This window comes from Phaethon aethereus (assembly GCF_964289735.1).
Source record: "Phaethon aethereus genome assembly, chromosome: 3".
Classification (NCBI taxonomy): Eukaryota; Metazoa; Chordata; class Aves; order Phaethontiformes; family Phaethontidae; genus Phaethon; species Phaethon aethereus.
Window position 1 is genome coordinate 16,179,007 of NC_138576.1, and position 27,538 is coordinate 16,206,544.

General features: G+C 39.3%; 1 protein-coding gene across 1 annotated transcript in view; it reads right to left on the reverse strand.

Annotated features, from left to right (window-relative positions):
- The window catches only part of GREB1 (growth regulating estrogen receptor binding 1), a gene marked incomplete at its 3' end in the record, with an annotated part of 62,842 nt that overhangs the window by 13,993 nt on the left and 21,311 nt on the right, over window positions 1-27,538 (reverse strand). The window contains exons 10-23 of the mRNA XM_081997694.1: window positions 26,807-27,157; window positions 25,971-26,099; window positions 24,183-24,308; window positions 23,528-23,725; window positions 23,251-23,431; window positions 21,228-21,420; window positions 20,507-20,643; window positions 18,789-19,128; window positions 17,151-17,266; window positions 16,248-16,447; window positions 14,356-14,445; window positions 11,663-12,279; window positions 2,557-2,659; window positions 702-860 (exon numbers count right to left, since the gene is read on the reverse strand). Coding sequence (XP_081853820.1) covers window positions 702-860; window positions 2,557-2,659; window positions 11,663-12,279; window positions 14,356-14,445; window positions 16,248-16,447; window positions 17,151-17,266; window positions 18,789-19,128; window positions 20,507-20,643; window positions 21,228-21,420; window positions 23,251-23,431; window positions 23,528-23,725; window positions 24,183-24,308; window positions 25,971-26,099; window positions 26,807-27,157 — 2,940 coding nt within the window. The remainder of the gene's footprint in view (window positions 1-701; window positions 861-2,556; window positions 2,660-11,662; window positions 12,280-14,355; window positions 14,446-16,247; window positions 16,448-17,150; window positions 17,267-18,788; window positions 19,129-20,506; window positions 20,644-21,227; window positions 21,421-23,250; window positions 23,432-23,527; window positions 23,726-24,182; window positions 24,309-25,970; window positions 26,100-26,806; window positions 27,158-27,538) is intronic.

The following is a 27,538-nucleotide window of genomic DNA, read 5'->3' on the forward strand; positions in this document are numbered from 1 at the left end:
GTCTGGACATGGCTTACAGGAGAGTTTGTTCCGAAATCGTTTTGAGGACTGAGGGTAGGCTGACTAGGCTGTAATTGCTTCGATTCTCCTTCTGTCCTGTAGAGGAAGGACATAGCATTTTCCTTTCTCCGATCATCAGAAGCCTCCACCAACTGTCGTTACCTTTTAAAAATGATAGACAGTAGCCTCACAGTGATGTTGTCCAGCTCCCTCAGCATTCTTGGATACATCCTACCCAGTCCCATGGGCCTGTGTACATCCAGCTGGCTAATTCAGAGTACTAATTCACACCTCAATACTCCAGGAATCTAGATCTGGACATATGTAGTTCACGCTTTCCAAACCTAAACCAATACCTAAAAAATAAACCTATGAACACTTCTAAGTACATAAATAAATTTACCTACATAAGTCACTTCATTGCTACAGAGCAGGACAATGCTACTACATAAAAACATTCAATCACAAACTTATTGTGGAATCAGAGCTTTTTAAATGAAAGACTATCTAAATATTGTTCCATAAAACATTTATAACATTTATCTGGAGCTTCATCTAGCAAACTTCAAATCTTTTTTCTCTGTTACTTAGTCAAGGGCAATTCTGATAATTTCGCTCTGTTTAAAAGTTTAATAGTATTCTCACGTTAAAAGCAGATAAATACATATATGTGTACCAATCTAGATTTTCCAAATTCTAACCTTCACTGTTTATAGTCTGAAGCTTTGAACAAATCAGACTTGCATCTTCATATTTCGGGTCATGGATAGTGTAGTCAAAAGGCATCTTCTTAAATGTCTCCAAATCTGGCCACATGTCTCCAGGCTGATGGTAGTATTGATCGGATTCTTCTTTTATGTCTATGATATCATTGAAAAATAAGAATTCATGTATTTACAATTTTTAAATCTCCTTATATTGCTATAGATGGTTTTGCTATGCCTGTTATCCCTACATCATTTTTTCTTTCATCATTCTGAGGAAGCATATTATTATGCATCAAGAAGTGCACTTCATACCTCAATGCAATTCTGGCTTTTAAACCTTTGTTATCAGTTTGAGACCTCTGTAATCTTACTGGAGCAGTTGGTGGGATAATGATGAAAACAATGTCAAGGGTCTGGTAAGGCTGATCTACCTGCATCCAGGCATTTGGAGTCTTTTCATTGACCTCCACATTTGTGAACTCGGTTGAGGAAAGAGATGTTATTCTCACTGAGGAGAAGCAGCCCTTTTAAAGCTTCAGAAATTGCAGTATTAAGTGGAGAGTTAAAGTCAAATGCCCCTTCTAGTGATAAGACCACAGTAATCAAATATAATTTGCCCTAGGGTAAGAGCAAAATAATAAATGGTATTGGTATAATGTGCAGTGAAATCATTTTCGCTTTTTCTGAAACGGGTTAACTGGCATAAAAACCCAGATGTACACAAGTTCTCTCAAAATACTTTTCTACCTTTGTCAGGAGGATGAAAGATCTGACAACAGTAAAATGGACAGTAGTGAGGAGTTCCATCTGAGGGTCAGCTGTAAGCTGCTGTAAAAAGCCATAATTCCATGTCTCTACATATAGACTAAATTATTATTTATATAATAGGTGAGACCCTGTCTTTTGGCACCCAAAGTAAATATGACACTCAGGTGGAATTAGTCAGATGGTCAAGTTATCTTCATGCCCTGACTGTGAGTTACCTCTAAAATCCTGCCTAAAACGCAAAGGATTGCTTACACGCACCTCTCCCCTCTAGCAGACTGGTCACCTTTTCCACAGGTTTTACCCTAAACTTTGGGGGACAGCTGCCTCTTTCTCAAGCACAGCTCAGTGTGGAGGAAGACTCCTGGGTACTGCCCCAAAAAGCCCCGAGACACAAGAGCTGAGGCGCAGTCCCACAGTAAAATGACCGAAGAGCTTCCAGCCAGGGTCTGACGGAGGCAGCTAGCAGGCAGGTAGCACCCACCTGAGACTCTCTGCGGCTTTTAGTGCAGAATTAGACATATCCCATAACATATCACCCATGTTTGTCTATGTAAACCAACCCTTAATTACAGAAATATATCTGGAAACACAGGGGAGTAATACACTGTAAATAAAGGAAGTCTGGACTAAAATTAGCCTTTAGAGAGCAGGAACTGCTTTCCTCCCTCATGTAGTCTTACGTACTTAGAAAATATGACGTTGCTCCTCATGGTACAGATCTGCCAAAATGTCACAGATTCTTTTTCTATGCTTTACCACAAAAGTTCATTCCAATTCTAAACTCAAAAACAATGGCTGGATATCATTTAAAATGCATAAATGCTGTTGATTACTTCCCAAGAAAAACAGACATATGTGGTTTTCTTACTGAGAGGGAGACTAAACTCCAAATGATGAGTAAAATAATAAAATAGTCTTAAGTATCAGTTGAAGATCACACAAAAATTTTCTTAAAATATTTCAATAATGTAAATTAGTTGCAAAGGTGAACAGCATAGAACATACAGACAACTACTTTTCAATTTAACATAACAACTTTCTACAGTCTCCAGAAGCAAATATATTTATATCAAGAACTTACTAATGTTGATTTCTTCCTCATCATAAACATCCACTTCTGTCAGTCTAATCAGCATTCGGGACAAAATACTGAGGAACTGCAGATAGGCACCTGTTTTCCCTATCTGTAAATATATAAATCAGAAAATACAAAAGTAAACTTTCCTTTTTCAACATGTTACTTTTCCACATATCTGGAAATTGCAGCTGCAGTGAAACTGAATATTAATATTCATTAATATTAATATTAATATATGCGCTTGCATATCCCTCTCGTGGTACATGCCTTGGCATAAATGAAACGCTTAAACACTCAACAGTTTTGTTCTCTCTATGCAGGAACCCTGTTTGGAAAATGCATTTTATATCACAGGTCTAATTACAGACCCACAGATGAGAATTTTCTCCCCTCATGTTACAGTTTCTACATAGGCAACTTTTAAAAATCCATACAGACTCATAAAATATTCAAAAAAACCTCCTTGAACTACAAGATAATTCAAGAATTACCTCAACCCTTTCATATTTGCGTAATTCACCAGTACACTGACCGCTTCTGGAGTGCAGTGACTCTCCTGAAGAACAAAGCGGCATGCATCTATAGGAGAACTTGTGCAGGCCACTTCCACTCCTGGAGGACATGGTATATGTAACAATGTGTGGTCCCAACACTTATGCTGAAAATAAATTATTTCCCTTCCACTGTCTTAAAACTACCCTTTAAAAGTCCCTTTTACAATTATCTTAAGATTATAACTTTCTCCTGTCTTTTTTACCCTACCAAGACACTACATACATTTTTTTTTTCATTATGCCAAATAGTGTTGCTGCCCTTTTATAGTTTTTTTCAGCTGGAAGGTATGAACCACACTTAATGAGTTACTCAATGGATTGTTCTGTGTCTTCCATAAAGTTTGCTGATGATAACATCGAATAAATAATGCCATACCTAAGCAGACAGCTACACAAACCATTACACTTGAACAGGAAGAAGTACACAATGGGTTTCAATGAAAAGAAGAGACCAGCAACCTCACGCCACTCTCAGAAGAATGAACACGCCGTGATTTCTTGTGTGTGTGTATAGTTCAGCCTCCGAATGGCACCGAAGTCCAGTTGACAAGACTAATGTCACACCGGTACAGGGGAGCTTGACATGTTGTGTCATGTGATGACACATTCTGCTGCAACTGTCTGATTTCACAAAGTGGTACCAGATTTTGCACTAAGTCGATACTACTACAGAATTGAAAACCCAGCTTCGCTACCATTACTGCTAGGAGATGTCAGAAGCATAGGATGTTGAATTACTAAATACAGTGTTGATTTTACTGTTTTTCATATACGTCAAGTGAAATTTTCATTTTCTCTCAACATTTGAAAAAGGGAGGCTTTGAAGCTGGAGAAAGAGAAGGTAAACTTTTGTTTTGGGCAAAGTTCAGTATCTGTTGTTCTTAATAAATCAGACTGCATTTTAAACAGTTGCTTGCCAAGGGTGGAAAGGGTATTGATATCCCTGTTGAGGGTCAAATAAACCTTTCAGGTACACATGGTAGACCGTGTGTTAGCACACATCTCTCTGTTATTCAGGAGTAACACAGAAAAAGAGTGCCTTTGAATAGAGGAAATGGTAGTATGGACCATAGTAAGCCCATGGACCAGATGTTTCTAACTCCCAGTCTGGATTTTTATGTAAAATCCATTGAGACTAATGTGAATCTTTCTACCGACCCCGGAACAAGGTTCTAAACTTGGCTGCAATGGCTATTGATTGGTGAGCTAAACAAAAACGTCTTATCTTCCCACATCTGAGGCAAACCTGATGATACTTTGTTCTAGAAGACAGTATTTTCAATGTTTTTTCTCAAGTCTGAGATTACCTTTATACGCCCTTATGAACATATTCTTTTAAAGTGCCTCTGATCATTTCATTAAACACAGGGTGACCTGGCAGATTAACAGTTCCCTGATTTCAAACAGATGAGACATCATTTGTCAAAGTACATAACCTGTTCCCTTGATATCAGGCATCTATGTGAAAAACTAATTCCTAATCTGTTTGAAGGATATACTTAGAAATGTCAACAGAACAACAGGCTGAAAACCTTACTTTTTCTTTTTGGTAACCATTTAAAACTTATTCTATCAAAATCATGTATTTTTCTCTCCCTGGGGGACCAGTCTTCACCAATAGTTTTCAACAGCGTATCAGGGAGTGACTAGGCTACTACTATATGGTACTTAGATGAAAGGTGTCAGTTTGTCACCTGACTCAAGTATACACAAAGCTGTAGGGTTACGAGTCAAAAATGCTGGAAAACACAGGACTACAAGTGCTAGTCCCTGACCACTAAACTAAATCATATGTATTTACAATATTCCATGCATCATATCTTACCCAATCTCATTATCTGTCACATAAAAAGTATCCCATAGAGTACTGTGAGCTTTATGAACTGATAGATATTAGCAATGCTGTATGTAAATACTGCTGGGAACTTGCAGGAATCTCTCCACATTTTCAGAATGTTTCTCTGTCAGGAGAGAGATCACATAGCAACATTCATATTTGGACTCCATTCACTTGCACATTTGCCTGCATTTGCTGCTGAAGAAATGAATTACTGAAACAGAGAACACCTTTTCCAAGTCATTTTGAGAAGATTTTTCAAAAAGAAAATGAGACAAGAATGACTTCTCATTTACAATCAACATTTACTCCAGAAAGAAAGAACCTTGAACAAATGAATTTGTAACATGCCCAGATAGGTAAATGCACCTTTAAAATCAATCGTATTGTTTTCTATATGTACCATCGCTAGGCAAAATGGAACTGCAGAGAGTGTCTTTGTTTGTTTGAAATTACTGAATAGCTGTCAATAAACAGAGCTTCCACATCTCTCCAAAGAGTCCTTACCCCCATCTGCCACCACCCCTCTTTTCAATAGTTTGGGCATTGTAGGTAGCTGCAAAGAGATCCTGCAAGCAGGGTACGTACAACTTTGAAGCATAAAGCCCCATGTTTGCCCATCTTCCATCTCCCAACTGCAACAAAATAGAAGATCTGCAAGGAAATTTTAAACTGGATACATGATTGGGCTGTAGCTTTACATGTCTTTAGAGAAGTCTAGTACAATGCTGTGTTGATCCTAATGAGTGAGTCTGGGCTTAAGCATGATGTATTAACAATGACAATAACTGGTAAGTACTCAGAGCAAGGTTTTTTCCTCCATATACTGTCTTTGCTCTCCACAGAAAAGCTGCATCAGATTAAAAGAATGAAGGAACCTGGAACTGGACTGCATTTTTACAATTCCTGAAACAAAATGTACATGAGGGGTGCTGCTACTTCCCAGAAGGAGGTTCTTCAAATACATGGCAGTGCCCAGTGCCTTAACAGATAAGGCACTTGCAGGCCAATATTCCCAAATAATGGAAGTATTACTCTAATTTGTTTCTATCTACCTGAATTTGGAAGACAGAAGTCTGATGGATCAGACTTAGAAGAAAATCCCAGAAGACTAAGAAGAAAAAATATCAAATCTTGAGAAAACTTATGATAACTAAGGAATGTGGGGCCTGCAAAGATTTAGTATTCTGGTTTTTATTTTCACCCTTAGTGCAAAAGATTATTTGGCCCATAGAAAACTAAGAATATGTTTACTCTGCAGCTCTTCAATCATGAAGAATGGAGCTGTAGCTGAGCAAGAGGAAGGAATATGATTCAAATTCTTCCTGCAAAAATTCAAGAAGTATGAAAGTCTAGTTTTTGTGTCAAAGACAATACACTACCTAAGAGGAGTGGAAAGCTCTCCAAAGATTTTGACCACTGAACTGTGCTTGCCATAGATACCAAGGATAAGTTGAAAACTATCTAAGAATTTGACAGAGAGATATTCCAGTCAGAGAAATTGCATTTGTGCCTCCACACTTATTCATGGAAGTGGCATCCAAAAATGCTGTTGCAGCAGGTCTAACAGTAATGAGTTCCCTTTTTTTAACTTGTTCCAGACACTGGACACCAAAACCACTAGAAGTACTTTATTATTCTTACATGTTGCTATAAAATATCATCTGATTTCAGTCTTCACATTTGGAGAAATATGGCAAAAGGGGAAATAATTCCATAAGTAAATTGCATTTAATTTCCAGGTGAGAGACTTCTTCACATACCACAACAGTGGTTTTCAAACTGTGGTCTGCAAACCAATGGTGAGTCTTAGGAGACATGCTGGGGGTCCACAGACAGCTGGTCAAATGGTGCTGGCTCTTCGTCTTGTTTCCATTTGCTACATTCTTCTAAAACACAACTAACAATACATATATTAAATCTTTCCCTAATATTTTTCTTACATAAGCTGAATGGCATATAAGCCCATTGTAATCAGATTTTAATAGGAGTAGAGGAAAACCAAATAATATGGGCAGCAGTTTTCTTCCTTAGAAAGTGTCCTAGGACGTGCTTGCTTCACTGCTTGGATGTGGTGCCACGGACTGAGCCGTGCTCATGAGCAGCTTCCACACTTAAGGAAAATGCTAGTTCTAAGTTGTAATATTCAGTTAAAAAACAAAGGTGCAAAACCTTGATTTACAGCTTGGGGAACTTTAGCATGAATGTTTCTGAGAAAAATATTTTAATGAACTTAGGCTTCCTTATAGGCATTTTCTTGGGTGCAGTAGGGACTAGATTTCCAGCTATAGATATGACAAATGTTGCTCATGGTGGTGCATATTTATTCAGACTCACTAACCAATGGCTTAACTTCGAAGATATGAGCTAACTTACAGATAAATATATAGATCTATTTATACCTACTCAGTTTTTGCTGTATTTCCTAAAGCCTCTTGTAAAAATAATGTGTGTATTGCCTTCTAACGTACATAAATGTCCCTATAAAAATGCATCAGGTCTTCTAGCAAAACATTTTGACCAGTACAGAGGTAAAATGTCTCTGTGAGAGAAAGGTACTTTACTACTAATTACCCTGACAATGAGAATTATAATTTTGGCTCACTAATACACCTAGTTTTCTTCCTGTGTTGATTTCATATTTTTCATTTTAACCAACAAATTGCTTCCTGATTTGAATTTTAGTAAAGTAATTGGTGCCTGATAAAGAAAAAAAAACCTTCCTAATTTTTTAAAAGCTAGTACTCTGGCAGTCTTATACATTGGCTAAGATGTAATTAACACTCAGATAGGTGTTTAATTGTTCTTGTTTCTGCCTATATCTCTTCATGCATTAAGTGTTAAGTCCATGTAAAAAGTTAATATTATTAAACACACATGTGAGTAAAACCTATTTCAAGAAGCAAAATTATTTGTTCCCAAAAAAGAGAAGAGTAATTCTAATTTCTGTATATTTTATTATAACTGTTCCCTAGAAGAAACAGTGCATTGTTATACCTTAAACCAATAAAAAATCAACATACTTTTACAACTCTCTATTTGGTTTACAGGAGTTTTTAGTACTTTGTGGGGATAAAATAGTAAAGGAAGTAAAGTCTGTCTTTTTTCCACATACTGAAACGAATATATAGCCCTAAATTATGATACTTAGGAAGAAGACATGATACTCCTAATTTGATGCATGTGAATTTGTTCTGTGTGAAACAGGTATATTCTTCAGAAAGAGCTGAGGAATATAAAATTAATAAACTTGTGAAGAGTGTCCTTTAGGAACCGATCCAACTGTATGACCCAGTGCAAGACTAGGAAATAACCTGCATTATGGAGACAGCTGAGAAGAGATGGAGTTTCAAGTAAAAGAAGCGATCCGAAGGCTGAAATTCACTGCTGTACATTGATAGTGAAAAGTGGTGAATACCATACTCACAGGTGTGTAATATGCTCTCAGAAGTCTCTGAATGACCATTCTGAGAATCACAGATTTATATTTGTGACCTATAACCAAATGAATACTAAAAGAATATTTACTTATGGACTAACCTGGATATTTAGGGGGGCTTTGGGAATAGTACCTTTGTGGGGTTTGATGTGTATGCATATAAAATTCTAACAAGAACTGTCACAGCGTGTGTTTTTCTTTTAGGTGGAAATGAACAGCATCTCTGTTCCAGAATGTATTTGTTTTTATGCTGCAGCTGAGTATGAAATTCAGTTTCTTGATCAAATAATACCTCAACCTTTGGCAAATATGAACAATTTAGATCAAAGGAATGGACAGTGAAAAACTGCTCATCAGAGTACTTTCTGGAATCCTTTATGAATTACAGTAAAATTTGCAGGAAATACCAATATGAAAAGCCCATTTATGCTTTTTCTACTCTACTGCACCATAAATTTGAGTGTACAATGGAGTATAGTCCATATAGCAATATATAGTTTCCTTTTGCTATCACAGAACCACAGAGTCATTAAGATTGGAAAAGACCTTTAAGATCAAGTCCAACCATCAACCCAACACCACCATGCCCACTAAACCATGTCCCGAAGTGCCATGTCTACACAGTTTTTGAACACTTCCAGTGATGGTGACTCCACCACCTCCATGGGCAGCCTGTTCCAATGCTTGACCACTCGCTCTGTAAAGGAATTTTTCTTAATATCCAATCTAAACCTCCCCTGGCGCAACTTGAGGCCATTTCCTCTCGTCCTATCACTAGTTACTTGGGAGAAGAGACCAACACCCACCTCACCACAACCCCCTTTCAGGTAGCTGTAGAGAGCGAGAAGGTCTCCCCTCAGCCTCCTCTTCTCTAGACTAAACAACCCCAGTTCCCTCAGCCGCTCCTTATAAGACTTGTGCTCCAGACCCCTCACCAGCTTCGTTGCCCTTCTCTGGACACGCTCCAGCACCTCAATGTCCTTCTTGCAGTGAGGGGCCCAAAACTGAACACAGTATTCAAGCTGCGGCCTTACCAGTGCCAAGTACAGGGGCACGATCACTTCCCTACTCCTGCTGGCCACACTAGTGCTGGTACAGGCCAGGATGCTGTTGGCCTTCTTGGCCACCTGGGCACACTGCCGGCTCATGTTCAGCCGGCTGTCAACCAGCACCCCCAGGTCCTTTTCCGCCAGGCAGCTCTCCAGCCACTCCACCCCAAGCCTTCCCCCATTGCATGGGGCTGTTGTGACTCAAGTGCAGGACCTGCCACTTGGCCTTGTTAAACCTCATACAGTTGACCTCAGCCCATCAATCCAGCCTGTCCAGATCCCTCTGCAGAGCCTTCCTGCCCTCCAGCAGATCAACACTTCCACCCAACTTGGTGTCATCTGCAAAATTCCTGAGGGAGCACTCGATCCCCTCATCCAGATCATCGATAAAGATATTGAACAAGACCAGCCCCAGAACCGAGCCCTGGGGAACACCGCTTGTGACCAGCCGCCAGCCGGATTTAACGCCATTCACCACAACTCTCTGGGCTCGGCCGTCCAGACAGTTCTTTACCCAGCAAAGAGTAAACCTGTCTAAGCCACGAGCTGCCAGTTTCTCCAGGAGAATGCTGTGGGAGATGCTGTCAAAGGCTTTACTAAAGTCCAGGTAGACAACATCCACAGTCTTTCCCTCATCCACTAGGTGGGTCACCTGGTCATAGAAGGAGATCAGGTTGGTCAAGCTGGACCGTGCTGGCTGTGCCTGATCCTTGGTTGTCCTGCACATGCCCTGTGAGCTCCCTCAAGATGAACCGCTCCATAATCTTCCCCGGTACGGAGGTCAGGCTGACAGGCCTGTAGTTCCCAGGATCCTCCTTCCGGCCTTTCTTGTAGATGGGCATCACACTGGCAAGCCTCCAGTCTTCTGGGACCTCCCCTGTTAACCAGGACTGCTGATAAATGATGGAGAGTGGCTTGGCAAGCTCCTCCACCAGCTCTCTCAGTACTCTCGGGTGGATCCCATCAGGCCTCATAGACTTGTGGGTATCCAGGTGGCTTAGCAGGTCCTTAACTGTTTCCTGCTGGATTATGAGGAGTTTATTCTGCTCTCCATCCCTGTCTTCCAGCTCAGGGGGCTGAATACCCTGTGGATACCTGGTCTGGCTATTAAAGACTGAGGCAAAGAAGGCATTAAGGACCTCAGCCTTGTCCTCATCCTTGGTGACAATGTTCCCCCCCGCATCCAATAAAGGGTGGAGATTCTCCTTGCCTCTCTTTTTGTTGATAATACATTTGTAAAAACACTTTTTGTTATTCCTTATAACCGTGGCCAGACTGAGTTCTAGCTGGGCTTTTTTTTGCCTTTCTAATTTTGTAATTAGGATGCCCATGGATGGGCATAGAAGAGTGGATTATGTGGCAAGTTAAATCAGTAACTATCTTTAGATTAATTCTTTGGGTTGATGTTACAATAACTGGAAACATGGGTCTTTGTCTTGATTTGGATTTATCCTTTTTGACTTCTGAGGCTCACAGGACATGTATATGCTCTCAGTAGGCATGGTGTCTCTTCCTATCTCATTGCTTCATACTTCACGAGAACATGAGAGGCACAATATTACCTTTGACATGTAACGTGTTCATTGAACTAGAAGATACCTTGCTCAGAGATAAGTGCTAAGCGTTCTTAGAGAGTTTAGAAGAGAAGGAACTTCTTAGGACTATACCCATTCCCATATAACTTTTCAAGTAATTTAAAAACTCTTGAGTCAGGTACTCATCTTGTAAATATGGCTCTGCTAATGTTGAACTGGCCTTCTTGCGTGTATTATTTACAACAGCATCTATTTCTGTCTGCTGTGTGGAGGAAACAGAGAAAATAACTTAACTGCAAACTCCCAACTCTCTTCAGATTGATCATAAGAAAGTGGTTTTGTGAAGATCTTTGATCTTTATTCAAAATGTAAATGCATATTCAACTTTAACAAACTGAAATTATACATGAAATCTATCTCTTGAGCAAACTATCTTTTAAAACGTTTTAATGGAGAGAGACTGACAGAAAATGAACATTGCTGAAGCTTCATTGTCTTTGGCTCAGGCTAACAGTAAAGAAAGGAAGATTATTTTATTAGAAGGGATAAGGAAGTAAAATATAAGCAATTTACTCTCCATCAAAAAACCTCACTCTTCAATATTATTCAGTAATAATACCTAATCTATTTTTTCTGAGATTATGATAAAACTAAACAAAATAAATCAATGATAATACCTTGTTCTTATTACACACCTGTGGTGGCCCACTCAGCAGTAGCCTTCTTGGGTGAAAGGTGTCCATCCTGCCCTCATTTCTATTGTTGTAGTCCATATGGATTGGCTTGGGAACTGTCCACTGGCGGTAGTATAGAGACTGCTCTGTGCAAGTCATCATCTTACTCATAAGAGGACGAAAAGAACTTGCCCACATAACAGAATGATAAGGCAAGAGGGAAGATGATTTGGGAAGTCCACTGCTGTCTGTAGAAGTAATAATGTCATAAACCAGCTTGGGCAGGAAAACTATGGGAGGCTGTTTTGATGCTTTGGTCATGGAGCATTGAGAGGTCTGTAGGATGAAGGGGTTATGAGTAGGTGCAGAGGAGTAAGAAGAGGAGGAGAAAGGTGAAGAGGATGATGAGGTGATGGAAATTTGGGCACTTTTTATGTTTTGTTTTGTATCCAGCTGTTCAGTTACCGGTGGCAAGTGTTTGCTGATAGTTGTCTGTGCCCCCTTGTCTACTTTCTGCTTCTGCCTTTCATAGTTATTTGTAGCTTCTTCAGCGCTGTTGCTTAGGACTTGGTGGGGGGATTTTGCTGTATCTCCTGCTGCTATTAAAGGAGGAGATGACTCACTGCAGAATGCTGTAACTAAAAGAAAATTTGTATTTCAACACAGTGCAACTATCTCTGCTAGTAAATGCCATAATTAAACAAAACAAAAAAATAATCATTCAGATAGAGTACCCATCAAACAGTGTAATCCCACTCCTGTTTGTTCTTTCACCTTTCTCATATAGGAAGTCATAATGGGACTAGTTTGGAGTATTCATCTCAACAAAGAAAGCAGCTTTTGAAGTACTGAAGTGCACAGGAAAGATGTCAGTGTTTGTCCTGTACTCTACTTCCCTCATCCATTCCTCACTTAAGGTGTTCATCAGATAGATAATTTCATCACTCGAGACAAATACAAAATTACTGAAACAATCGTTTAAGAGAGTGTAAAAAAAATAAGTATCCACAGGCTATTACCCCATCGGACTACCAAAATGTCTACGCAGACTGACATCTAGAAACAGTCCTCTGAGTAAGATCTGACCTGACACTCATCTGTTTGTGTCACTACAGCACTTAGTCTGATCTAATAAAACCTGGCTCTCAAGTCTCCAGTGCTACAAAATGCATTAATGCAATCATAACAGCTTTTGGTCAGCTCAGAGCACTTATTGAACGCACAAATGTTGGCCTTGAATATGTCATGTAGATATACCCCACAGCTAATTGCTGATTTTCTGAAAGTGGTATATTTTTACCTTTTGTATTCTAACTACTAAGATTTCCTGAAGGTTTAAGGCCTTGTTTTAAGTGGTTCTGAGCACCTTTAATGCTTAGTGAATTCCAAAGAGCAGATGCAAATACTTCACAGTCTTCAGAGTAGACTGAGAACTGGTTGAGGAATCAGACTCCACATGGTACTAGAAATATCTGTCTGAAGCTGAACGTAGATAAAAACAGCTTTCCTCTGCTGGTGAAAACAATAGTCTTGGTTCTCAGAAAAAAACCCACATTTTGAACTAATGAAAGTCCACAGTTTCTCTTGGTCTCAAGAAACAGTAAGATATGTTCTAGCTGCATATTAATCTAAAGTTGCCAGTAAAGGACATTAGCCATAAATACAAAAATATTGCCAGCAGTATGAATGGTTTCAGGTAAAACCACTGTGACATCCCTTAAAATACCAATATCCAGGAGCACAGAAAAAAGGAAAGGAAAAAAGATTTCTGTAACCGCAGGCAAGTTGAGGCCACAAAGCCACAGGCAGGCCACATGGACACCGTGGAACAGATGAGCAGCCCAACTTCAAAGAAGAAAAAGACATTTTGAAAATTAAAGTGTTGATGAAGCTTATCCAAATGTTTTCAAACTTTTTTTCCTTTTGTAACCACCGTGCCTGTAGAAAAGAAATCATGGGCCAAATACACATGTCACCATGTTGAAAACTAAAATTAGATCAGAAAGAATTTACTGTCACTGACAAAAAACAACATGCTTTAAAAAGCTGCATGAGATTGCAACTTATAGGAAGTTACGGTACAATGTACATTCCCCACTTTTATTCAACTCTCCTTTTAATATTATCTGTATAAAAAATGAGCAAATAAATTTATCAAAAAGAGCTGTAGTAGTTCTCAACATTGCCTCATGCTTTCTACATCAGTTTGCAGATTAAAAAGGAGTGAAAGATTTAAAAATTTATCCACCTCCAAAAGAGCTTTCCAACAGTGCAAAATTAATGAGTGAACGTTCCAGAGCAAAAACAAAAAGGTAAATATACCAAAGAGAACAAGCATGCTTTTTCTTCCCCAGATTTTCAAAAGATTTTAAAAAAATGTGAAGCATGTTTTCTTTTTCATAAAATGTCATAGCTTCAGTGAACACACTTGGCCATCACAGTACTGAGCATTCATACCTCAGTGGCACATATTAAAGTGCCTGGTTTAGGCACCCCACCCTATGATTATTTTTCAAGCAAGAAACGATCTTATTTCTTATATTTCAGAAGTCTGATCTTTATTTTTTTTAAAAACTATCTTTAGTGGTCCCATTAAAATAGGCCTTACCAAACTGTTAGTGATTTATGCCTTATATGGTTTATCTAATAAGCTGAATAAAAAGCCTCTTTTGTGTCCTAAATGTAACTGAATAGAGATGATCTTAAGGTCTTACTGGAAGCTTTTGAAGAGAGAGATGAAGATGCAGAGTCATGGGAACGAGACCTTTCTCTTTTCATAGGACTTCTCTTTTCTGAAGTAGAACCTGTTTCATGAATGGTGGTAAGGGAAAACAAAAACAAAATACAATTTAAGTATGCCTGTAAGAAGGCACAGCTGCAGTGTCAAAGCAGGGAAAAGTACACAAGCATTTCCATGGGGTTTGTCCTCATTCTGACACTGTTTTCAGTATGGAGAGTATCTGTTCCTGGCACACAATATTGGATGAGCCTATAGTCAAATCTAACTATGCTGAGCTGCAATAGCTTCACAAAATGAGTGCTGCAGCCAGGAGCTGGTAATCTCTAGGCATGTCTCAACCATGTTTTCTCTTTTTACCCATGTCTTAGTTTCCTCACTAATCCAGTGTCAGGGAAACAAACAGGCAACAAGCTCTATTTTGTCAGTATATTATCAAATTACCTCCTACCCCATACATTACAGCTTTATGGCCAGATCATATCTCAGCTTTTGGTGATGAAAATCCATATTTCGACGGCCACCAAGGATATTCACTTGAGGTTCCTAGCTTAGGCTTCTAAGTTAAAATGCTTGTTTCTGTAGAGTTTTGATAAACATAGACACAGCACTGCCAGCAGAAAACTTAGACTGTAAGTCTATCTATCTAAAATGTTCTGAAATGGACTCTGGAGGAGCATACATGGACTAGGAAAGCAACCTTACAATTCAGGTGCCTAACAGCCTAGGTGCCCATTTGTCTCAGATCACATAAAATCTCGGCATACTTCAATTAAATGGACAGAAGTACTCATCACATCTAAAGTAGACTTCTATTGTAGGCAGTCTGAGTGTGACCTCAGGCATTTCATTCCTCTGTAAAGACTACATATCTGATTAAAGTAAATATTTTTGTTCTGCTATCTTTATTATCAATGAGTAAGAACTTAATAGGTGAACAGTAACCAGCTCTCTTCCTCCTCATAGTATAGAAAAGGAAATGAAGGAAAGCTGTTTGAGATTTAAATAATCCACAGGGAAAAAAATCCCTTGTTTTCCACAGCTACAAGGCACAATAAAGAAAAGTGTAAAGTAAAGTAAAATGTAAAGGACTTAAAGATAACTGATAACACCCATCAACAATCACTCAATCAAAAAAAACCCCAACAGTTCCTGGGTAAATTACTGTTCTTTGTTTACACATTTATATGTTCTTAATTACTCTCTTAAGAAATTATAAACTCATCAACTCTACACTGTCAATCTGAATTCATGGACATTTTCAAGGAGTACTCAGAAGTTACTATATTTTCTAGCCGTACTATTTAATACCTTACAAACTAGAGACTACTCGGCTGTACTATATACAGTTTCCCCGGGAGGAACCTTCGTCACTGGCAGTATATAAGCATAGGTTTGGCAGCATCAGTCAGGGCCAGTTTAGGTGGAGCTGCCCCTGCTGTGAGGGCTTCCCAGAGGCAGTGCAAGGCGCACGCTTCGCTCCTGCGAGGAGGGCAGGACGGCACAGCTCCGAACTGGGAGAGGTGCTGGGTGCACCCGCCCGAGCTCCACTTTGCGGCTGCCAGAACATGCGGGGCAAAGGAAGGAGGGAGGGAGGGAGGGGAGAGAAGGGAGACAAAAAAAGACAGAGAGAGTGAACAGATGCAGCAGCAGGACTGCAGGAGATTTAAAAGCTGCTGCAGCAGCAGTCCCTGGGCAGGGAGGGTGAGAAAACACAGGTTCAATGAGATAGGCAAAACTGAGGAGCAGAGCTCACTGAGTAAGGCTAACTCCAGAAACCCTCACCAAGTAGGTATCCATACAATCCTGCTTTCTCTAATACAACTCAAATAATTTTACGGCTTCTTTTATTATTACTACTAATAATACCTTCCGTCGCAATTTCTTCATCTTCATTATCAGTGCTGCTTAGTTTCTCTGGGTCACTTTCTAACACATCATTCACAACTGCTTTCTCTGGGTGAATTTCTGAGCTCACAAAGTATGCTGCCAAACCAAGTTCTTGCTCCAAGGTTGTCCTTACCAAAGAAGATGAATTTATTAAACGTAGGTCACAGTATCTCAGTGATCTGGAGGGAAACAAGAGGGACTAGAATGAAAAGTCACTGTAATCTACTCCCTTATTTCTTTTACAAACAGAGACAGAGGGGAATTTTGTCATGATCTGCTTAAACAATGGATGAGACAGAACACATATATCTTTTGTGCTTAATAAGTTTACCACTATGGTGCATACACTTTTCTTTTTCTTAATCCAGTTGTGCAGCTTAAGCTAGTGCACTGAACATTAGCATCGCATAAAAAAAGAGAATAATCATTTGGGTTCTAAGCCTAACACACAGAATGGGATTCAGTTGAACATACAAAAGCATTTTGTGCCCCAAGGCATCCTGTGTGGCTTCCAGCTGCCATTCCAGAAGGCACTGATCTCTCCACACCTCCTGGCACATATGCCAGCATCATGCAGAAGTCTCAGCTACCCTAAGGTATCTAAAGTAGCTATACTTTTTTTTTTTTAACATACCTTTATTCTCTGTTCTAAACTGGGACAACTCTCATAATATTTTCTGAGCTATTATATCTTGCTATAAACAGGAGTTTATTATTAATAATATGGGGTTTGTAGCTATGACATAAAAACTGTCAAAAAATGGAGAAGAAACGTCTTGACACTGAAATCTGTTTTCTTCTCCCAGTTACACTGTTAATTTTTAGCCATTTGGTAAGCAATGCATCAAAAACTGCCACTGAGAAAATACTGGATCTTCTTACCGTGGCAAAGACTCCCCTTGTGGATCCGTACCACTAAATATCAATATACAAGGTAAACCTTCCAATTCCAAATAGGTCTGTGGCCTCCAATCTACATCTTCAATTTTCTGCCAGACCTATATAAAGTAAGAAACACTATTGGACATATCTATATGGCACAAATAAAAATACATAAATATATATACTTTTATTGTCCATTATATGAATCAATTTGTACAGTGGATGGATGTTCCACCAAGGGAAGCCACAGAGCAGAGCCAATTTCAACATAGGTAGATTGTAAAATTCCTAGAGCATTACAGGTAACAATCTGCCTGCTCTAAGTCCGAGGAGATTGGGACAGTATGTTCCAGTCTGAAAAGCCTCCCATCTTCCCAGCTGCATAGCACTGAGGCCAGGGCATAGACAGGTAGAGTGGATATGGTACAATGGACAGTAAAGCTGAGTAGGAGCTTTGAGGGAGAGAAGAGTACAGAGGGTTCCTTCTTATGGCAGATAATGTATGGATGTCTGAGTCCAAGGAAGAAAATGAGCTAGGAATGAGACTTTTTCACCTTAGAGGAATAGGGGAAAGCTGGAAGTGTTCAACATGCACATACCACTGTCCTCACTTGCTACCCTCTGAAGTCTCCTGCTCTCCCTCAAAGCTATCCGTTTCCCTGATAACTTCCTGAGAAGTTTGATAACTAGATCTATTGTTTGTCCATTTAGCATCAGGCTATACTGTTTTACTCACACTAGTCAGTCCTTTTTGCTGTAAGACTGATCTACAGATAAGGAGTACACAGTAGGACCAACAGCCTTTGATAATTCGTACATGTACCACTATTATGAATGTCAGAGAAGATAACCAGTATGTGATTCAGAAGTAATACTGATTTTTCAGAATACGTTATGCCTAATTAATAGCAGAATGAGATCAGAATTAGGCCCTGGATCTCAAACGACTTCATCTAACTTGTTGAATCAGACACAGTACAGAGTGTACCATATATCTATTGCACCATCCTAGAATGTAAGTTTTTGCTTTGGTGATCAGATGATGGTAATTTTATGAAAAGCAAGGCAGTATCAGAAGCTTTTGTTAAACAGACGATCCACGACTCTGGACCTAAAGGATATAAATTAATCCATAAACCAAACATGGTCCAGAGAGCATAAAGTCCTGAGCTGTGAATACTGGGGTGCTCTAAGACCCGTAACTAGCATCACTGATCTGGTGCCTTCATGCCACCTGCTGGTGACAATAATATAACTCTCAACTGGTCACTGATTAAAATCTTTTTGCACTATGGTGATTTTGTGAGAAAATTCTGATAAAACTGTGGCAATTTCAATTGGCTTTTTTCTTTATTGCTCGTGGTCCCTGTAGATAAAAGCAGTTCAACTGTTTGGGAGGGTTGCTGCTGGAAGCCAAGTTCTAGCCATATTAGTTAATCACCAAGTTTTAACCAGCAGTAGGACAGTAGAGGTATCACAGACAATATGTCTAAAAGATAAAAGTCATGCTCTTTAGAGTAGTTTTTATTTCTACTAGTAAGACCCACACTTCAGTTCATGACTGTAACTCTCACCACTAAATTCTCCCCACCTACCCATCTAATGAAGCTTCCCAGTATATGTCATTCTGCAAGTTACCTTTAGTTGCTCCACAAAGTGCTTCCCTATTGTGATTCCAGAATTAGGATTTCCCAAGATTATTTCAAAGTTATCTTCAAGGGCTAGTCTTTCCCTTACATTATACAGACGTTCATATGCCACTGCAGCCAGCGGAGTACATGGAATTCTCAACACTACCATGAGGCCATGACCACTAGGGCATTGTCTTGAAGAGTTTATTAGGTTTTGGGTGATTTCCAGAGTTTCAACTGAGGTGTAATTCTTCATCTGAGAAAGACCACACACTGCCATCATAGCTGCAGAGTAGTGTTGTATGAGAACAAAAGTCCTTATCACTGCACTGTGTAATCTGGGGAACCTGAAATAAATGGTGAATTAAATAGTGAAGTATTAAAGGCTAAAGTGGAAAAGATAATTTTTAAAAAATATAGTAAACTCAGGATTTTCTCCTGTAAAGAATCCTTTGTATCTACTATACAACAGAATCTCACCAAATTGCAGTTGGATAGACTTTGCAAGGCATCATTTCACCATACCAGAACTGATATTGTCTCTCCATTCCTTAGTAAAATTCTACTAAGCAAGTAGTCCAGTAAGGTTACATCACTTTGAAGTTACCAAGAATTTACTGCTGTTACAAAATTTACCACAGAATATTTGCTAAGGCACTCAGTGATATCATCAATCAAAATTATATTCTCTTCCCAATCAGAATAGCATTCTTCGTTACGTGCTTTTCTTAAGGGGCAGGGGGGTATGGAGGGTGGTGGGTGTTTCTCTTGTTTTCTTCCTGAAGCCCTGAACCAACTTACTCTTGTTTCCAAGAGGACTGAGTATGTAGGCAGCATCCAATGAGCACTCCAAGTCCCCAAGCCCAGGTACACCCTGTCTCAATCCCCAGTCTATGGAAGGGAGAGACGTGGGTATGCAACAGCTTCCCATGCTCTGGTTTTCACAGAAAGGAAACTCGGGTGCACAGTAAAAAGAAGAACTAGGCTTGCTCAGAAGAGTGCCCGTTATGTGTGATCAGAGCTCCAAAGCACCCTGTAGCACGCCCCAGCGGTTAAGTGTGGGTGTGCTCAGTCTCCCAGTTAGTAGTACAAATCCACAAGATTTTACTTGTCCTTTCTCATTCTTCTTACAGATCCCCAAGAGTTCGTCCACAACTGCACACATGCACGTAACATGTCGCTACTCTTTTGCAGTGATTCTAGACTTGCTCCACAGGGACCAAGGAAAACTGATGATGTATTTTCAAGCTCTGATGTTGCTCTGATGTTTTTATTGCCTTTTTTTTTTTTTTATTTAAGTGTACAAACCACAGTGATATGTCTACTTCTCTTTGTCATCCAAGTGCAGTATACACAAATTCTATACATCAAAATCCGCCAGGGTCAGCAAGTGATAACATTGGGCAAAATTAATAACACATTTGAAATTACATGATGATGCAATGTTAGCTTATTATAATATAGAAGTAGCTATTGGTCACAACAAGAACACATTCTAAATTGGGCTAAACAGCGTGCATGTTCATAGGAAGAGGCAGCCTAGACTGACTAGATTACAGGCCAAATATATACAAAAAATAAGAACGAGTGAAATGCCCTTGAATACACAGCTGATTTGTGGGACAGTGAGAAAAATGAAAAAAGAACCAGGCTTCTAGCAAGTAACTCAAGTCACTAGAATGCACCGCCTAAATTTCCTGTGTTAAACAAAGGAGGGTACCATACCTCTTTCCCAAAGCCATGACCATTGCTTCGAAAGAGCTGTCGTACCGAAGCAGCGGAATACTATGTCCAGAGAGGGTGGACTCAATGAATTCGGACAGTCCAAAGTATTTCTTGTTTTCATGGTATAAATCTACACCCTAAATCAAATGAAGCAATAAAAATATAAAGGTAGGTCTGTCAACTATTAATTTTCAATATGTTAACCATTGGTATCCGATACATTTGCAATCACATTCTCTAATAAGCATATATCTACTCAGATATATTAAAATGAGGAGAGAAAAGAACAGAATTATTTTTTTTGAGAGAACAGAAGTTTGACCCAGTTTTTCCTTGTTTCTTTCTCGCTCTTTCTCCCTACATATACATATACACAGATAGAACACCTATGTATAGAACAAATATGCACACATATGAAGAAAATCCATATATTTATGCAGTAATGCACTAGAGACAGATGGTCTCCAGATACATAGCTCAAAGATTTTCAGCAGAGCTACTACAGCTCACAGAAGATATAAAAGGAACAAAGAAAAAAAGCAAGAAATGACAGGATAAGCACAGGGAAAAAGAACTTGCCAAAGACTGAACAAGAAAAAGATGCCATGCAAACTTCATTCTTGTTTACAAAAATCATGGGGTGGCCACAGTTTCGTCAAGTATGTAAATGTAAAATAACTTATGAAAAGCTCACAAAAGCACCTCGAAGCATCCATCTTACATTGCTGTATGAAGAAGGCCAGTGGATCTCATTGTAAGGGCTGACATGAGTATGCTGTGTCTGCAGCGCATAGGGGAAGGAAGTCACATGGAGGGTCACAATATTTGGTGCCTCTTTCACCTCCCTGCAGTTCAACAGTCTATCAACAAGTCCTGTAGACAGTTCTGTTTGAGGATAAAGGCTATGCATAGCACTGCAAAAAAGAAACCCAAAAACTCTCCAAAGTGATCAGCACAAGGGAACATGTTTGTCAGTGGAATAGCTTTAACCTGGATGTGAAATCGAAGTTAAACACGTACAAGGAACTTAGGACTCTATTCTTTGCCCTGTTTTTGTTGCGTAGAAGGATGAGAAAAGAAATGCAAATTATTTCACTGCAGCTCAAAATTTCTGTAAGTCTAATAAGCTCCCTAGCTAGCAAAACACCAGTCCCTCACAGCTACCAGAATATGAGAGATAAAGGATGAAAGGAAGCTGATGTTTTGGTGGTTATCAATAGACACATAGTCCTGTAGTAACTTTGGCCAGATTGTTAGTGTTGCCCTTAAGAAAATATAATTCTTACCTACAGAAATCAAGATAGAAAATGACAGACCGTAAGTCAGTATGACAGAAAAACAAAGGGAAACTACCTGCGGTAGAGCTATTATGAAAGGGAAGGATAGTTATTGCTAAGGGCAAATGCCAGCATCATGGAACACCTACAGTCAATTCCTTGCTCTGGTGTAAAACTTCAGTCCAAATTCAAGCTATTTCATTTTTGGCATTTACCTGCAGTGAGTAAGTTACAAGCCTAGTCACTGCAAGCTCCTTCCCTTACCAGCAGAGAGAGGTAAGTAACTGCAGAAATTGGTCATGTCCACCCATGAACTAAGTCCTCAGAGATGCCCGTGTCTCTGTTGTGACTGTGTGGGCCATCCCAGGCAATTACTCTCCTGTTTTAGGTGTTTTTAATGTTTTACCTCATTTAACTGACTTCCATTAGGTGGCTGTGCAGAATAATCATTTAATTATTTGTCACTTACATATCTTTATTTGATAAGAGGAAAAAATATCAGAGTTAAGCAGCAGTACAGGTACTTCCCTACCACTCAAGGATGTTACATGAATAAATGCCTTACAGGCTGTGACAGCTGTAAGTTCCTAAGATACAGAGGAGTTGAATAGGAAACCCTCACATGTAAAAATAAAGTTTTGGTGAAAATCATCATTCTTAACCAGTGTGAAAGACAAGACCTTGTCATTTCATTCACAAGCGAGTTTCCACAGTTTTTGGTTTCAGAAACACTACTATGCTCCCGAAGTTGCAATATATTGGTCTTTCTGAAATCCAGAATGCTCTCCAAGCTCCCCAGTGCCTCAGGAGCCAGAAAGCAAAAGCAGCCCAACTTCTCAGCAGGCAGATTGCTGAGAAGCCAAGGAAACAGGGCTCTGTGAGGGAAGCAATGAGTTGTGCTGACGGGGAACTTGGTAAACATTGGACAGAAAACTCCTTGCTTCCCCGAGAAGTCTACCTCACATTACTGTGTATCCACAGAAGCTTTCAATTCTTACGAATCAGTGATTCTGGGCAGAAAAAAACATTGTACTGGAAAATTTCTAATCAGTTTAAAAAAATAAGCAGCAGTCTTGGCTTACTAGTTGTCTACTCACTGTGGAGGGTTTTTGCATGTTTTACAGCCCAGAGGACACTGACAGAGGATAATGAGCTCTGTGTACTTTCACAGGAAGCTTTCCTTTGAACAAATGACAACCAGCCAAAAAAACAATAGCTGTGGCTGAAAGAAGATAAGAATGGTGAGCAAGAAAAGCTGGAATGTTCCACTGAGGCATAATATAATAAGCAGGATAAGAATAAGTCATGAAGGACCTTAAAAGAAAACATGTTTGTTTAATGCATGGGAAGATTGAGTTAGCAGAAAGATGCAAACAAAAATGAAGGAAGGGATAAATCAGAAAGCTGATCTTGAGAGCTAATATAAACAATAATGATTTCTCCGAAAAGAAGTTACAGTTTTCTTACCTCATAAGATCCCAGTGTGCGTGATCATGGATTAGGACAAACAGTGTATGTGGGTTCTGCATAGAGTTTTGTAAAAAGACTTTGAATTTAATCTGTTCCTCTGCATCTAATTTCATAACATACTGTTCAACCCTCTGCTTTGTAAGGTGTTCCTTTTCTAATCCAAGTTCTAATAAAATACCTAAAGAAATGGAACAAATGTCAGTATTATTTTATATAAATACAAATGCATTTAACAATGTCCTGTAAATCTAAAATAAAGCTAACTAATGAGCACCTGAGTGCCAGAGATGAAACAAAGTCTGCTGATAAGTCACTTCGGAGGGTGGAACACAAATCAAGAAATCAATTTTCTCGAAGGAACCCAAATCAAGATTTTGAGTGCTGGAGTCAGCAATTGAGCAAATATGAGACAGCAATTTCTGAGCCACTGCTAGCTGGAATGGACGAATCTGATGTCGTTCAATCTCATAACCTGGAAAAAGGCAAAATTCTATTTAGATATATGCCCAAAGTCTAATCTAATGCAAAATGTTAGCATCTGGCGAAGAATGGCTGATCTTTAGGGTACTTTGCTTATGAACAGGAGTTCCAGTTTATGAAAATCTATATGGAATATACAAAGAAATCTTTCTGCCTTTGGGTGTTTTGGTCGTGTAAGTCTCTTAAATGTCTGAGAGGAGAAAGTGAACTTGTGCAACAGTGTTCTGCCACCACAGAAGTAAGTCTTGAAAGACTACAATACCCGGTGGAATGAAGCAAAGCAGCCATCAGCATAAATCTGAATATCCCAAGACATGAGTTATTGTTTGCCTCAGGACTTTTGCCTTCAAGAGCCTAGGGCTCTGCCCAGATGGATCTAACTGCACACCCAGAGACCTGGTTTCAGGTACCCTACTCTGTTACCTTTTTAGAAAATCCTCCTTACTTACTTGTACACACAGCTGCTCCAGTTCCATTCAGTGCTGCTGGTTTATTCACTGAAGCAGAAAGTGATGAAGAGATGTGCCCTTGGTTTTCCTGATAAAATTTCTCCAGCAAAAGATCAATGTCACCCTCTATCAAATTGAAGGGATAGTGGAATAAACATCCACGTTAATAAGAGCTGCATTTCATACTGATTTTGTTTTGTAGATCTTAAAGAGCTTTATATAAGCTAGCTAGTTATCCTGCCCTTGGCTTATTGGTTGTTTTATATAGGAAAAGTCTCATTATTTTCTATTGCATCTGTTTTTACAGCATATCACTAATAAAATGCAAATCAGGCCAGGGAATGACAGACCAGCTCTGCAGACGACTGGCTAGGGCATTTATGGAGGATGGTAGAAAACTAACCTCAAGGCCCTGATGCAAATCAGCAACAACAAAGACATGAAACTGTCTTAGTTTATATTCAGATCATGGAGCTATATTGTTCACTAATAAGGATTACACGAAGCATTGGAAAATCTGATAAATATTTTTAAATCTTTAACATTTTTGAGATACAGAAAGAAAAATAAATCTCTATAAAAGTGAAAGAAAAACATGAGTTTTGTAGCTACGTACAATGCTGCAGCAAGCACAGTATGTTTTATTGAACAATGCATAGAATCATAGAATCATAGAATCTTTGGGTTGGAAGAGACCTTTAAAGGTCATCTAGTCCAGTCCCCCTGCAATGAACAGAGACATCTTCAACTAGATCAGGTTGCTCAGATATATCTGCAAATATATCCTGTTCTATTCAGCAAGGGGCCCTGCTTACAGATGAAAGCTATGCAGAGAATACAATATGCCTGTCCTGAGTATTTAGTATTTTATCAACAGTTGAAAAGATGTACGAACATGTCTGCACTGAGCTCTGAAAGGCAGCGTCTGCCCCATGAAGTGCAATCCAGTGGATATAGATGACAACTATTTTTAGGATGCTCGTTTACTTGTTCTGCTCAAAAAATAGCAATAGCAAAAGTGATTTTGAGAATCATGCTTCGAAGATACTAAGAGCAGAAACACTAACACAACTACATGATGGTTCAAGGAAAATGAGTTTCTCTTAAGTGACCGCTCAAAATATCATGACACATCCAGAAGGGTTCCTGTGACCTAAGTACACATTTACTGACGTGCGGTGTATGGCAAAGGGGACCATGACATCCCATTAACACTGACAAATATGCTACATTTGCTATAGTTGTGTGATATGGTTTAACTTTCCATGTGACTGGATCTATCCCCAGATAATCCTGCCTGTAGTATAGCTCAGTATACTCAGTTAAAACATGATCCGGTAACCCTCTCTCTCTGCAATTTTCCTCTCTTTCCCAGGCATCACGATCAAGTTCACAGTATGGGAAGTTGAAAGGGCAAATCCTGCCTTTGATAAAATGACTCTGTTCTATCATGGTCTACATGAATTCTGTGCTTAGGGCTAAAGAATTTATACATTCATATGGATGTGGACTTGCATATGTGTATATATATATGGGTGGATTTGCACAGCTAAGAATAATGTGATCAGCTATTTGCTGCCATATTTTTATGAAACTGAGGGATTTTAGAAATGGACACTTTTAGGAGGAATTTCAATTCAGATGTACTTTCACAACTTTGTCCTGCATTTTTTATATATTTCTAATAATGTTTTGTTTCTGGAAAGGTAATGAGCACAGCTATTTTCTCTGACTTACTTAAAAGTTTCAGGGACTTGGAAACATGTCTCTTTATAACCTGTTAGGTACCTGGGCAGAGTGTGCTAAAGAAGGACCCCAGACTTTCCACTTTCCCTGTGACCAGCTGATAGTTAACTTCTTTTTGGTAGTCTGAAGGAGTGAGCATGCTCTCAGACAGAACTCTTGCCTGATACTTTCCTAAAAGACAAAAAAGTAATTTTGAAAGCATTTCAAACTAAAGTTAAAAATGTTCTAAGTCATAACGAAAGTACTAGCCAGCTAAATGAATACCACACACACAAAAATGGCAGAAATTAGTCTTTTCTCTCTCCTATACATGTGTGCACCAGACACCTGTATGATAGATTCATGTTTCATAATTCTTTGTGTTTCTTTCCCTGTTTAGGAAATGTTTGTTAATACAGTATATAAAAAGACCATATAAATAGTCAAAGGAATTGTCAACTACCTTACAGTCATAACAAATCTTTGAATGGCTATTCAGATAATTTATTTAATTATCAGCATAGCCCTCAAGAGATTGTTGAAGGGAACAACATTGAAAGACCATATTTTAGAAGCTATGAAAATATTCAGTGCCCTGCTTGCAGTAATATCCCTGTCACACGGAGCAGGAGAGCTTTACGCACCATGTGTGCTGTAACTTGCTGTTACTTGTTTGTAGTAGTGTTGGCTGGGATGCCTTGGTGAGAAAACAGGTAACGCAGGCAGAACGTGATTTGCTGGGGGAGACTCAACTGTGCAGCATCAACTCTGGTTCATCAAAACCCATTAATTGTTAGTCAAAGCTCTGCTTTCTGAGGCAGCTTTTTGAAACTCCAACCAAACTCCTCATAGCATTGAATCACTCTCTTTTGCCTGGAGATACACCCTTGGGATCTTACCTGTTATCACAATGCAGGAATCAATGGCTCGATTTCTACTGGCACATATGATCACCACGTAGTTTGTCTTTATTAATTTTCCTTCAATGAGCAGCTTAAACATTTCTGAAAGCCCTTCAGCCAGAGAGTAGCTGCACTCAATGATATGGACACTATCATTACAGGAGCTAGCTGCGAGGCCCGCCAGCCAGGGCAGCTGGGCTGAGGTCACTGGTACGATCTGGCTGGGCACTTGAGGAAAGGTCTGTGGAACAGCCTGTTGGTACTGTCGGATTTCAGATAGGTGTGATTCCCGCCACGAACGCATGAATATTTGTTCCAAATCCTCAATCAAAGGGACCTGGTCTGAGGCTAAAAAAAATTAAGAAGAAAGCATTATGAAACGACTAAACAAAACTGTTGAGTTAAAACCAATTTTTTTTCAAAATATATACTTTTTTAGAGATGATCATGTTTCAGATTTATGCATACATGACTATTTCTTTTAGAAGATTTGAACCAAATTCTTCATTTTGAAGTGCCTTCATGATACTCAAGCAAAGCTGCCATAATTGGAACCTGAGTATCGAGTATCAAGTGCACCCTCAGCAAGTTTGCAGATGACACCAGGCTGAGTTGGGGCAACCTCTGGTGTCAGTACAGGCTGGGGGATGAAGGGATGGAGAGCAGCCCTGCTGAGAAGGACTTGGGGGTACTGGTGGGTAAAAAGCTGGACATGAGCCAGCAACGTGC